Source organism: Xenopus tropicalis, chromosome 9 (assembly GCF_000004195.4).
Source record: "Xenopus tropicalis strain Nigerian chromosome 9, UCB_Xtro_10.0, whole genome shotgun sequence".
Classification (NCBI taxonomy): domain Eukaryota; kingdom Metazoa; phylum Chordata; class Amphibia; order Anura; family Pipidae; genus Xenopus; species Xenopus tropicalis.
In genome coordinates, this window is record NC_030685.2 from 22,807,149 (window position 1) to 22,821,048 (window position 13,900).

The 13,900-nt window shown below is 44.4% G+C and overlaps 1 protein-coding gene across 1 annotated transcript in view; it reads left to right on the plus strand.

The window, feature by feature from the left end:
- The first annotated feature begins 5,354 nt into the window (after positions 1-5,354).
- Positions 5,355-13,900, plus strand: part of usp31 (ubiquitin specific peptidase 31) — a 36,074-nt gene continuing 27,528 nt past the window's right edge. The window contains exon 1 of the mRNA XM_002931991.5: positions 5,355-6,124. Coding sequence (XP_002932037.2) covers positions 5,600-6,124 — 525 coding nt within the window. The 5' untranslated portion in view covers positions 5,355-5,599. The remainder of the gene's footprint in view (positions 6,125-13,900) is intronic.

Here is a 13,900-nt window from a genome sequence, read left to right on the forward strand (position 1 = left end):
ATTTCCATCCATTCAGACTTTCTCAATTGCTTACTAACCACTAAAGATATAATTATGAATTTGGTTATATAATGGGAATGGGGTTTCTTGCCACTTCAAATGGTCTGAGCAAATATTTGATGTCATATTTTAGCAGTTCTGTCACAAGCACTTTATTTCTGCACTTATTACATGGCATTACTACCCATACTATGTCTCTAATGAGCTCTTATTGTATTTATTTGCTTGCACTGGCATTTAGCATTCAGTTTTGTAGCCTTTTAGGAGTTGGCTATAGTCTGCAGGCATGCAGAGTTTGCTCTTTATTTTGCTATTAAGGCAATACATTGGCGCTACTGGGATTCTTTGTTTGCCTGGACCTGCTCTGTAAGACTGGTAGTCCCACCAGTCTGCATGGAGAAAACACAGTACGCTGATATCTGTTATACTGTCCATCTTTTGGGGTGTAAATATTGCAAATGTTTAGGTTACATGTAACTACTGGCCAGTACCAGACGCAAAAGACCAGAGTTAACAATCAAAAGGAAATATGAGATATAAGGTTCGTGGTTGGGCAGGAACTGGAGTAAAAAAAGTGGATATCCTCCATTAATCTAGATTTAGTGATTTCTAATTTGCCAGACAAATATTCTTTCTGTTTTGGCCAAATACTGCAGATCATAGGCATATTACTTATTTTATTCAGAGGTTTAAAAAATGTGATACTTCTCCCCGTTTCCAGTTTATTGAATGCATTCCTGTGAGTGCAGCTCTGGCCCCACCTGCTGGTAGGGACAGGAGCACACCCAATTCTCACCCCTGTTTCAAGCATGAATAACAGGAAAATCGACCACGCTGCATTTATCACTTGGATCCTTTAGGAAGCATTGTAGGGGCTGGGATGCTGATGCCTTACCATCTCATTAAACATTTCTAATTACAATCAAGGGATTGTTAAGTATAATGCAAGTAGCCTTGTGGCTGATAAATGAGGCACACCCAGAATGCACCCCCCCATGCCGAGACTCGCATTGGAACAGCAGCTGGTGCTAATGAATATTGTATGTGACATCTGTGCACTGGACCACACCTTACACTATTATAAATTGTAGTAATAACATGTATTATTAAAGCACCAACATATTACTACAGCGCTGTACCACAGAAGGGTGTATACATCACACATACAGATCACATACAAATACTGATGGACATAGGAAGTTAGGGCTGTGTTTCACAGAACCTGAAATTTAAACGGAGAGAGAGGTAGGAGACACTAGGTGCAGGATAACAGGTTAACCCACCAGCCTTGCAGGGGTTAAAAATGAGACAGAAAAATAAAGATCTTTACTAGCCCTGATCTTGTCACTGAGGCCCTGTACTGACGGAGTGCCCATTGGGGTTATAACCCATTATACTCCTTGGTGGATCCTAGGCTGCTTGGCTAGCCTAACTGATCTGGATTCTTCCCAATAAGGTGAGTTCCATAGAACTGTGTTGCTAGCTGGTCTAGGTCCTTGTCATCTTAAAGGAGACATATTGGATAAATGGAAAAAAACCCTTATTTTGTAGGCAATTATGAATAATATATGGTGCTGGTTTCATTTTGGTCTAAAATGTACAGTGGAGGAAATAATTATTTGACCCCTCACTGATTTTGTAAGTTTGTCCAATGACAAAGAAATGAAAAGTCTCAGAACAGTATCATTTCAATGGTAGGTTTATTTTAACAGTGGCAGATAGCACATCAAAAGGAAAATCGAAAAAATAACTTTAAATAAAAGATGGCAACTGATTTGCAATTCATTGAGTGAAATAAGTTTTTGAACCCTCTAACAAAAAAAGACTTAATACTTAGTGGAAAAACCCTTGTTTGCAAGCACAGAGGCCAAACGTTTCTTGTAATTGATGAGCAAGTTTGCGCACATTTTAGGAGGAATGTTGGTCCACTCCTCTTTGCAGATCATCTCTAAATCCCTAAGGTTTCGAGGCTGTCTCTGTGCAACTCTGAGCTTGAGCTCCCTCCATAGGTTTTCTATTGGATCAAGGTCCGGAGACTGACTAGGCCACTCCATGACCTTAAAGGAACAGTAACACCAAAAAATAAAAGAGCTTTAAAGTAATAAAAATATAATGTACTTTTGCCCTGCACTGGTAAAACTGGTGTGTTTGCTACAGTAACACTACTATAATTTATATAATAAGCTGCTGTGTAGCCACGGGGGCAGCCATTCAAGCTGGAAAAAAGGAGAAAAGGCACAGGTTACATAGCAGATAATGGATAAGCTCTGTAGAATACAATAGTGTTTTATCGGTTATCTGCTATGTGCCTGTGCCTTTTCTCCTTTGAATGGCTGCCTCCATGGCTACATAGCAGCTTATTTATATAAATTATAGTAGACTTTCTGAAGTAAACACACAACTTTTACCAGTGCAGGGCAGCAGCACATTATATTTTAGTTACTTTTATACACTTTCATTTTTTGATGTTACTGTTCCTTTAATGTGCTTCTTCTTGAGCCACTCCTTTGTTGCCTTTGCTGTATGTTTTGGGTCATTGTCGTGCTGGAACACCCATCCATGACCCATTTTCAGTTTCCTGGCAGAGGGAAGGAGGTTGTCGTTCAGGATTTCACGATACATGGCTCCGTCCATTTTCCCGTTAATGCGAATAAGTTGTCCTGTGCCCTTAGCAGAAAAACACCCCCAAAGCAAAATGTTTCCACCCCCATGCTTGACGGTGGGGACGGTGTTTTGGGGGTCATAGGCAGCATTTTTCTTCCTCCAAACACAGCGAGTTGAGTTAATGCCAAAGAGCTCTATTTTGGTCTCATCAGACCACAGCACCTTCTCCCAGTCACTCACAGAATCATTCAGGTGTTCATTGGCAAACTTCAGACGGGCCTGCACATGTGCCTTCTTGAGCAGGGGGACCTTGCGAGCCCTGCAGGATTTTAATCCATTGCGGTGTAATGTGTTTCCAATGGTTTTCTTGGTGACTGTGGTCCCTGCTAATTTGAGGTCATTAACTAACTCCTCCCGTGTAGTTCTAGGATGCTTTTTCACCTTTCTCAGAATCATTGACACCCCACGAGGTGAGATCTTGCGTGGAGCCCCAGAGCGAGGTCGATTGATGGTCATTTTGTGCTCCTTCCATTTTCGAACAATCGCACCAACAGTTGTCACCTTCTCTCCCAGCTTCTTGCTAATGGTTTTGTAGCCCATTCCAGCCTTGTGCAGGTCTACAATTTTGTCTCTGACATCCATGGACAGCTCTTTGGTCTTTCCCATGTTGGAGAGTTTGGAGTCTGCTTGATTGATTGATTCTGTGGACAGGTGTCTTTTATACAGGTGACTAGTTAAGACAGGTGTCCTTAATGAGGTTGACTAATTGAGTAGAAGTGTCTAACCACTCTGTGGGAGCCAGAACTCTTAATGGTTGGTAGGGGTTCAAAAACTTATTTCACTCAATGAAATGCAAATCAGTTGCTATCTTTTATTTAAAGTTATTTTTTCGATTTTCCTTTTGATGTGCTATCTGCCACTGTTAAAATAAACCTACCATTGAAATGATACTGTTCTGAGACTTTTCATTTCTTTGTCATTGGACAAACTTACAAAATCAGTGAGGGGTCAAATAATTATTTCCTCCACTGTATCCTATCTGTAAAAATGGCCCCTTTATTGGAGCTCCCTATAGATCTTATCAGTTCTCTGTCTGTGATTCAAATGAAGGGTGGGTGTGTCCTAATGGTCCCTGCCAGAAGCACAGTAGGAGGGGGAGAGCCAATCAGTGCCCTGCACTCACACAAGCAAAGACCGGCTTCAGTTCCCTATCAGGTCAGCCTAGCTGCTGATTGGTTCCTATCCTACAGTGCAGTGTACTGAGAGCCGCCGGCCCCCCCTGCACATCCAGAGAATTCAGCCAGCAGGAAGTGGAACAGATGGGCCGGACTAGTGGGGTTTTGGTGGAATTTCTCAATAAATCAGTCTGAAACGCAACTTTTTTAAGCACAATCCTTCTAAATCTAGAGGAGTATATTTCACTGGTTCATTCTTAATTCTTATACGATATGTCTCCTTTAAAGTTTCCCTGGCCATCAGCCAAAAGCATGTAAGCTGTTTTGGGCAGGGCTCTCTTCACCTCTTGTATCGGTTATTGATTGCTTTGTATGTTACTCTATATGTCCAATGTATGAAACCCACCTATTGTACAGCGCTGCGGTATATGTTGGCGCTTTATAAATAAATGTTAATAATAATAACCCCCAACACCTGTCTCCTTTAGGGTAAGAACCCATGGAGCAGTTGAGTCGCCCATGATAGATCTCTGCTATCAGGGGCAACAAACTGCTCCAAAAAGGCTTTTCACTGGCAACAATAGGAGTCTCCAGTGGAAAGCCCTTCCCATTGCTTCGGTAATCTAAAGTCGTGTGAAGTTTCCTCCTGTGACTCCTATTGTTGCCGGTGGAAAGCCTTTTGGGGGACACCCTCCTGACACACTGTAGGGATACCCTGCTGCCATCCGGAGACTGAAATATTTATTATAATCAGCAGACCCAGACTGGCAAACTGTGGGTTTGGGCAAATGCCAGAGGGGCTGCTGTAAGATGCCATAGACAGTCACTATTTATTGGGCTGGTGGGGGGCTGTTTGGGCCTCTGTGTACTTAACAGGCCAGGGCCTATTTTAATTGCAGTCTGGGCCTGGCAGTCACTTAGCTTTAGTAAGCACAACAGAGACCTTTTCTGCACACCCTGGCTCTCCAAAAATAATGGACGCCCGGTGCACAATGCTGGAGGGATCAGCACCCTCCCAAAACCAACTTGGCAAAAAAATCAAATGGCAAACCCTTTCAAAGTTTTATTGCGGTTCTGCCCCGAAACGTTGCACTTCCGCAATAAAACTTTGAAAGGGTTTTTCCCTAGTTTACAGCTCTGTGTGCCATTTGCTTTTTTTTGCCAAGTCACTTAGCTTTAACCATAAGAGAACATTATGTTTTTCAGTATTTTGTTCCCCTACAGTAATCCCCTGGCAAATTCTCTGAGGAGACAACTATGTGAAGTTTGTGGGGATTATGGACAAGGCATCCCAGCATCCATGAGTTTACAGCTATAGCATCAATTTATGGGTGTCTCCATGTGAGGGTCAAACGTAGTGCTGCCTGGAAACTAGAAGTCTATTTCCTTAATTAGGCCATATAAAAGTGTATGGGACTGTAAAAGAAATATCTTTATTTGAATGTTACAGCCTGTGTTCTCGTCACGGCAGAATGTGACACCTCCGGGCCAGAGAGCCTGTCACATGACTAGTGTGTACAAACAATCCCATCTGGCGGGAATGTGGCTCCAGCTCATTCACTGACAGGACAGTAGCAGTCTCTCGGGCGGAATCAGCCTATCCCTACGGGGAAACGTAAGGGCGACTTTTGCCCTCAACCAAAATGGAAGGCGCGTCGGTAGTAGCACGCATGAGCCCGGCGCTCCCCCCGAGTCACGTGACAGCCCTGCCAGCCCCGGCCCAGGTGCACTGTGTGCGCCGCCCGGAGCCAAATTAAAGGAGAACCCTGCCTCCCCTCTCTGTCCCCCGGTCGCGGTGGCAGCGGGAAGGGGATGCCCCCATGTCGCAAGTGTCGGGCTCCCCCGCTGCCCCGGCGGCCGGCGGGAAGGAGAAGAAGGCTTCCCTGGGGAAGAAGCTGTTCTGGCGGCGCGGCGGATTGGTGAGCCGCTTCCTACGGACCCTCAGCGCTTTATCCCACCTGAATAGCGAGCATGATCATGCCGAGCCCTCCCGCGATAAAGCCGGCTCCCCTGCCCGGGCGGAACCGCCCTCAGCGCTCCTCCTACAGCAGCAGCAGCAGCAGCAGAATGAGCGCAGCCGGCCCCCCAGCCCCCGGGTCCCCGGCCTTTCGGGCCTCAAGAACCACGGTAACACCTGCTTCATGAACGCCGTGCTGCAGTGTCTCAGCAACACCGACCTGTTCGCAGAGTTCCTGGGCCTGGAGCAGTACAAGGAGGCCCCGGAGAGCCCGCTAGCCAGCCCCGGCGGAACCCACGATCGGGGGGAGGTGACGGAACAGCTGGCCAAGCTACTGCGCTCCCTATGGACCCTGGAGTACACCCCGCAGCACAGCAGGGAATTCAAGGTGAGCCCCCAGCATTAACATTGGGGGGGTCGGGATGGGGACCAAGTTATTGCTATTCATCCCAGTTATATATATATTCATTTGGAAGTTGTAGTTTAACAACATCTGGAAGTTGCAGTCTTAATTCCAACCACCACCATTACCCCTGTTTTCAGGACAGGGAGACCAACTTGACAGGTTGTTGGCTTTATAAGTAGGATTATCTGCCTGTGTCTAAGGCTGAACTACATCTCCCAGCATTCTTTTTGTAAATTGTTGCAGCCCAGAGTTGCCCTTTTTGATTGAAAGAGGAGTAAGTGGCCTGTGTGTGTGTGGGGGGGAATTAATATGGGTGCCAGGGGTGTGCTAACTCTTTGCTTCGAAAGAGGGTCCATAAGAAAACATCTTGGACTGGGGTCCTGGTCCATGTAGAACCCACACTGACTTGGGGATGTGATATTTAGGGGCATATTTATTATGCTGTGTAAAAATCGGCGAGAAAATTCGCCAGGCTTCGCCGTGTAAAAATGGCGTAATTGTTTTACGCGTTTTTTTCTTCCACCGGAACTTATTGAAAATAATGGCGTAATATCCGGTGTTTAGATAGTGATCTTACTCCGTTGTTTCAGCGAATTAGTTTTACACAGCATAATAAATACGCCCCTTAGTCTCTGTGATTGACTGTATCTTCAGTCCTGGATGCAGCAGTTTACCTGTTCGCCTCTCCTTAGAGCAGCCCCCCCCCCCATATATCGATTTGCTACAACTCCCTGCATCCTTTTAGTGGTAGTTTTCTAAACATCTGGAGGGCTGCCACTTGGCTTAGAGACAGTGCTCTCTGGTTATCATCCTTATTTTCATCTATGGATGCCCAGCTTTGGCTATTGCCTATTACAAGTTTCAGCCCACATGACAGTAAAGTGCCAAACTGCCACCCCCCAGCCTGGAATATGTAAACAGCTGGAGAGTTGCTTATTGAAGCATCTTTGGTTGTTGGCTTTGCAGTTTGGATGTTTGGCGATAAAGTAAAAATTGGGAGTTTGCTCCACTTATGTATGTGAGGTGGGGGGTTACTTATTCAGGGGGCAATGCATATCTGTTTGGTGTTGGTTAAGCTTTGTGGCCATCATGCACCCCATTTGGCAGTAAGAATGCACTTGTAGATGGCTAAATTGCATTGATTAGTCAACTTACAGACCCAAGGGAAAAATGGGGGCTCTCCAGTGAGTGTTGAGTTGCAGTTGGAATTGATTTTATGGGGATGGAGGAGATCCATTTCTTTCATTTATATGGGGAAGGATAACTCCAAGTTATGTTCTTTGGAGTACAGGGTGTAGCTTTCAAGAAAGCTCCTTCTACCTACCAGCCTTGGTTTCTGCATTAATGCCCTACTCTAGTGCCCTTGGTATGAGAGTTAGCATAAAGGTGGGTGTCACGGGCACATTGTTTCTCTTTGATGGCATTAAGCAAGGATGGGTCTGCTATAAGCTTTTGTTTTTGCTCATTCATTCATGAGGAGCTTTGCAAGGAAATATAGAGTACTCATGTGCACAGTAGCACCCATGTTTTATGAATGAGGGGTTTGAGAGGCACAAATTAAAGTGCAATGCTCTGCCGTGGGCGCGGTGATGGGAGATGTCAGGCAGAACAATGCTTCAGATGAGTAGACCTGGTACCAATGACAGGAGCCATGGAGCATAGTGGATAAAAAATTGGCTCTGAGCTAGGGGTTGACAATTGGTGTTTCCTTTTGGTCAGTATATTTAGCAGTGATCTGTCTTTGGGAAAGCTGCCTGGGACACATCTCCAGTTGTTTTGTGCTTATCTAGATTGTGCCTTTCCTGCCGTTGTCCTTTTTCGTTATCTGAAATCCTGTCCTTGTGGCCCCTGTTGTTCTTTCCATTGCACTGTGGGGTTAGGTAACCTAGCTCATGGTTCTGATAGGGATGGGGGGGGGGGGGATCAATGTCCCATGCCCTTTCCTTTTCTCACTGTGCCAAAACCCACGCTGTTTGTTTATAGTTTAGCAAACTGACAGTCTTGGGGTGTTTCCCTTTTTCTTATTTTTTGAGTGCTAAATAAAAGTAAAACAAGCCTTTCATAGCCACTGACCAAAAACGCCGGTGTCCCATTACACGCAGAGATTTGTTATTCTCAAGCCTTTTGTTCGTGCCAGTGCTCTGTATAGCAGCTGTCGGATACCTTTCATAGAGAAGAACATGTCCAATCAATGCGACTGATGCTTGCGTAAAGAGGCAAAACTAGAAAAACGTGATGCCTGCATTAATACGTAACGCCCACCATGGGAATTTTGTTATTATTTTGTCTTTTTTTTTTAAATGTTTTTTTATCCCATAGGTTAAATATGCCCCTGGGCCCTTAGACATGGGCGTTTGTATTTGTGCAGGTTGTGTGCATTTGGCTCACGTTTGAGCACACCTTTGTGCATTTTCTGACTGATTCCTTTTATTCTGCCTGCTTGTATCCTTGAGCCTACACACGCACTTTAAGGGTGAAGACACATGGAGCTACTAGTAGCAGCTACATTTTCACAGCTACTAAATGGCAGAAAATACCCTGCCAAAGACAGTACTGAGACTTGCCTCTGGTAAAACACACGTACAGACAATGATCAGCATTGTCCATTTTAGTAGGCATGACAAGTAGCTGCTGCTAGTAGCCCCATGTGTCTTCACCCTAAATGGACATATACCTGAATAACTTAATAGCTGTATATCTGAAAGCAGTACCGACACCTTATATCTATTGGACTTCTTACAGTCACAGCGGTATGAGCTATCCATAGGCCGGCATATAATTATAAAAGTTCTCCAGCCCATGGAAGGATCACACTGCTGCCGTCTTAGCATGACTTGGGCAGCAGCTTTAGGGCACTATTGAGACCGCACAACCCTACACCTTTATATTCCTTCTAGTTATAGGAAAGTGTCAGTATTGCTTTAAGGTAAAATTGCTCTTCTGAGCACTTTTGCATCTTGCATTTTGTTATATTGATATATATTTTTTTAAAATATTTCATGATATTGACTTATTTTTATACTGCTAATATTATAACTGTGTAACATAAGCAGCCTTCTGCTGTTGTGTCTACATGGGAACTGAACAGAGTGGCAGAAGTTTTGTTAGTGATGAGTGAAATACCTCCTGACATGTCTTTGCTCAGTTCTATTGCTCCTGTCACACTGAGTGATAGAACTAAATACAGAAGTGTCAGGAGATGCTTCCTGCATTAGTAAACTGGTGTTTTGTCTGGCCCCTGCTCTTAGGGCTCTGGCACACGGGGAAGATTAGTCGCCCGCGATTAACTCCCTGTTCGCGGGCGACTAATCTCCCCGAGTTGCCGGAGTCTTTTTCGGCGATTTGCGCGAAATCGCGCCGCCGCGTCTGCCATCCCGCCGGCGACTTACATGTTCGCCGGTGGGATGGCAGGGCTAGGCAACTCGGGGAGATTAGTCGCCCGCGAACAGGGAGTTAATCGCGGGCGACTAATCTTCCCCGTGTGCCAGAGCCCTTACACACATTCATGATTAGCAGTTCAAGACTGATAATAGCATGAAATCTAAAAAAGGGGGAAAAAGTGCAGAAGTGCTCAGATGTTCCCTCTAAAGCAGTGATGAGCCATGATTTTAAATTTGCCCATGTGTAGGGACCCTTACATTGCTTAGATAACGTTACACGTTACAATTACAATCTTTCCTGCAACCAAACAATAGGTTTTGCTGGTCAAAATCTTCTGTCCATCCCGATCATCAAGATGCCCTATATCCAAGGCTTTTGCAATATAGGTTGCCTTGTCAATCCACCATACACGCACCGAATATCGTATGAAACCTCGTGTAGCGGTGAGTGTATGGCCAGCTTTAGGCTAGTTCCACATGGGGCTGATTCTTGGCCTGCGGAAAAACACAGACCCGAGAATCCGTCCCTACGCTGGCACCATCCCGCTACCTTGCCTGCACTCGGAAGCTACCTGCCTTTGCCCAGGGCCGGCAGATGTGGCAGATATCGGTAAAAGATGCAAGAGTTTGCATTTCACAGCCAATATCTGCCGCGCCTGCATGTGCTTTTTCCACAGGCCAAGAATCAGCCCATAAAAAGACCACTGTAAGGGCTGCCGTGCATTATAATTGTCACTACCTGTGGCCATCAAAACAGAACAACTCGCTGCAGATCCAATTTATCTAAACAGAAAGCTTGATTCAGACAGGCTCTCGGTGTGTCCTTCTGCACTGCCGGTTTATGATTCTTGCAATAGTGTAGCTGAATTTAGTTCTTCTCCTGGTCTGTTCATCTGCTGCATTGTTTTAGGAGTTAAAACCAGCAGTGCAGAGCCGGTCACATTTAGAAATAACTTTAAAAACCATTGAAAATGTTTATTTAATGTTGCTAAGAATATTGTTTTCTTTTCTTTTTGAAGAGGAGTTGCCCTTTCTTTCTGCTTCTTCAAAAGTAAAGGGGCCCCTTCTTTAGTGTATGCTACTGTAACTTTGCAGCCATTAGGTTCTCTGCCTTGCAGCTTTGTCTTTATCCATGCTAACGTGTGACATTTATCTCCAAGAAAGCATTGACTTTCTCTGTAATGGAATTGGATTCCACTTCAGCAGATTCTATTTGTTTATTGGGGTAGAAACCCCTCCGCATATCGGCATTGGCTCTTTACTCCCTTTGCAAGTCTCTTCATGTCAAACATTGCATTTCCTTGGTGCTGCCAAGCTGGCTGTGCCACTCCTTCCTCATTTATTGATTTCTTTCTTCTTATTTTTGGAACACTGGATATAAAACGCATTTGCTGCTGTTACACAGAAACACTAATCTTTTCTTATGTGCTGGGAACTGTAGGGTATTAGGTTCCACCTCCAATGCAGAAACCTCTGTATGGTCACTCCCTAGTGCCATATTCTGCTGACTTGCCCGCTTTCTTTTTTCATGGAATTACCCCAATGCGGCTGAGTTAGAATTTCAATCACTTCTGTAAACTCTGTAGGTAAGGAATGAAAGTGCACATAAATGCTTTTTTAGATGGAAATATTTTTGTATTTTTGTGTATGGGACCACCATTTGCATCTTTCCCAAACCTGCTGTTTTGAAGCACTAATCTATGGCTTAATGGCATCCCTCATTATCGACATCCCTATTGCCAATTACGTGTCCTTCAGCTAAAATCAGTATAGATGGGATGCTGTGTTTGGCGCTATTGATGGTTCCTCTACAGATATATTAGCTGTCTTTGTGCTGTAGGTGCAGTGACAACCAACACGTACCCTCCTTTGCCACTGAACTATAGCTCCCAAATGTCTCCATTTTTTGTGTGATAATGAATATCCCTGTTTAGCAGGTTGTACCAGGCTTTATGGGTTTTTTTTCTAGACCCACTGCATTGCTTGCCAATCATATTGGATAAAGGGTTTTGGCCCTTTGTCAGGTGATTTGTATCTATCCTGAGTCTCAAGCACAAAGCCAATGTAGACTGTAAGCTCCTCAGGACTCCAGTGCAATAACATGATATACGTAGGATTTTGGAGCTTTTTTTTTCACTTTGGACAATGTAATGGGTGCAGCTCCTGCTGCAATAGGCTAATGTCAAATATAGCACATTCTCCAACACACTCCACACCCCATACTGCAGGCTTCATGGGTGGTGAGAAGTTTGGGGTTGTTTCCCATTTTAAGTGACTGGAAATTGTTTGGGGTGGAGTAGGGGCATTTTGTCAACAGCCCAAAGTAGCATTGATAATAATGCAGTGTGCACAATAGTGCTGAAAAGTGCCTCCACCCTGTCATGTCTACATGGCCCACTCCTGATGTACCTACTATACCACCTCTACCTTCTGGTGTCTGTGGTTGAAAGCGAAATAAAGGTGGGAGGATAGTAACATAAGTTAGGTTGAAATAAACACAAGTTCAACCTTTCCTGTCTATATGAAACCTGCCTAACTGCCAGAGCCAAGGCAAAACATCCCTTCTGAAGCTTCTCCAGTTTGCCTCAGATGGGGAAAAAATTCCTTCCTGACTCCAAGATCACAATCGGACCGGTCATCGGATTAACTTTTACTAAGAGCTACTTTCAATAATCTTGTATTTTCTTACTTGCTAAAATCCATCCAAGCCCTTCTTGAAACTAATGTATCAGCCAGCGCGACTGATTATGGGAGGGGATTCCAAACCCATTTGCACATATTCTAGATCAGTGATCCCCAACCAGTGGCTCTGGAGCAACATGTTGCTTGCCAGCCCCTTGGATGTTGCTCTCAGTGCCCCCAAACCAGGGAGTTATTTTTGAATTCCTGACATGGTGGCAAGTTTTGGTTGAATAAAAACAAGATTTCCTACCAAATAAAGCCCCTGTAAGCTGATAGTGTACATAGAGGCTACCTAATAGTCAATCACAATCCTTATTTGGCTCCTCCATGATCTTTTAAGATGCTTGTGTTGCTCTCCAAGTCTTTTTACATTTGACTGTAGTTCACGAGTAAGAAAGGTTGGGGACCCCTGTTCTAGATGGGGCCTTACCAGCACTCTGTAAAGTGGAAGAATGACCCCCTCCTCCTGCGAATCTATGGGGGTGGAAAGTTTTCTTTTTTAGCAATTTAAGATTACTCCTTGTTATGACAAAGCAAATATTGATTTATTTTCCCCCGGAAAGCAGTACTGACACATTGGTGGAAAAACATTCTTTACATTACTTGTGCTTTGTAACACTTGTGTCTCACATTGTATCCTTAGAAAGATAGAGTTGCAGTGCGTTATAGGTAGAAAGTATCACAATGTAACACACAGCTGTTACAGAGAAATATAGGTAAGCAAGGGATGTTATTAAGTACAATTCACAAAGAATTCCAGATGTGCATGCTTGGGGCAGGCTGCAACGTATCCAAGCCCCTATTGAACTTCCCTATGTATTATTGCTTTCAACGCTGTCCAAAAAGGAAAAAAAAAAGATAGTAGTGTGCAGAACCATGGGGTGATGTTCCTTTGTGTATCTGCTATTGGGGTACGGATACCTGAATTTATTTAGTTTTGTTCATTAAGGGCACCACTTATTATATAAGAACTGCAATTCTGAAACTAAATATACTACATACATATAAAACACCTCCTATGGCACTGGTATGTTGGACCCCTGTAAATATGCAGTGGATCCCAAATTTACAGTAGAGGGGTGTTACTAACTGCACATCATAGCCAGGCCCTCCAAAGAGTTAATCCCAAGCTGCAGGCATACCTTCAGTTGTCTCAATAGTGCCCTTAAGTCTCCCCATACTTCACCCGTTCAGAAGATCAGAAGCCAAACAGAAAAAAAACCCACTGAGCTGGGTAGAGAATATTCCCATAATGCATCGCTCCTTCAAGACTTGGCGACTTGTTACTGCAGGTGGCGCATGCGCCAAGGGCAGGAGCATCTGGTTGCCATGGCAATGCAGCGTCGCCGAACTTAGACAAGGGGGGGGGGCAGGGGCAGGTGCTGCGAGTGGCGGGGGGGTTTGTGGAAGGAGCGGGGAGTTGCAAAATCTTTGTGACAGGAGCAGGGAGCTGGCTTGTGCTTTTCAGCCCATACAGACCTGCTGGACAAGATGGTGGTGCCGTTCACTGAAACAAGTATATAGGTTCTAGTATGTGTATCTCTGTAAATCTTTCATTAGGCAAGCCAGGAATATAGCGTTTTTACACAGCAATCTAATAGTGTGCTTCATAGATTTTGACTTTCCTTCTCCTTTAAGAGATATAAAGTAAAATACAGCACAGAGAACAATACATGCCCAACTTTTGGCCATGAAG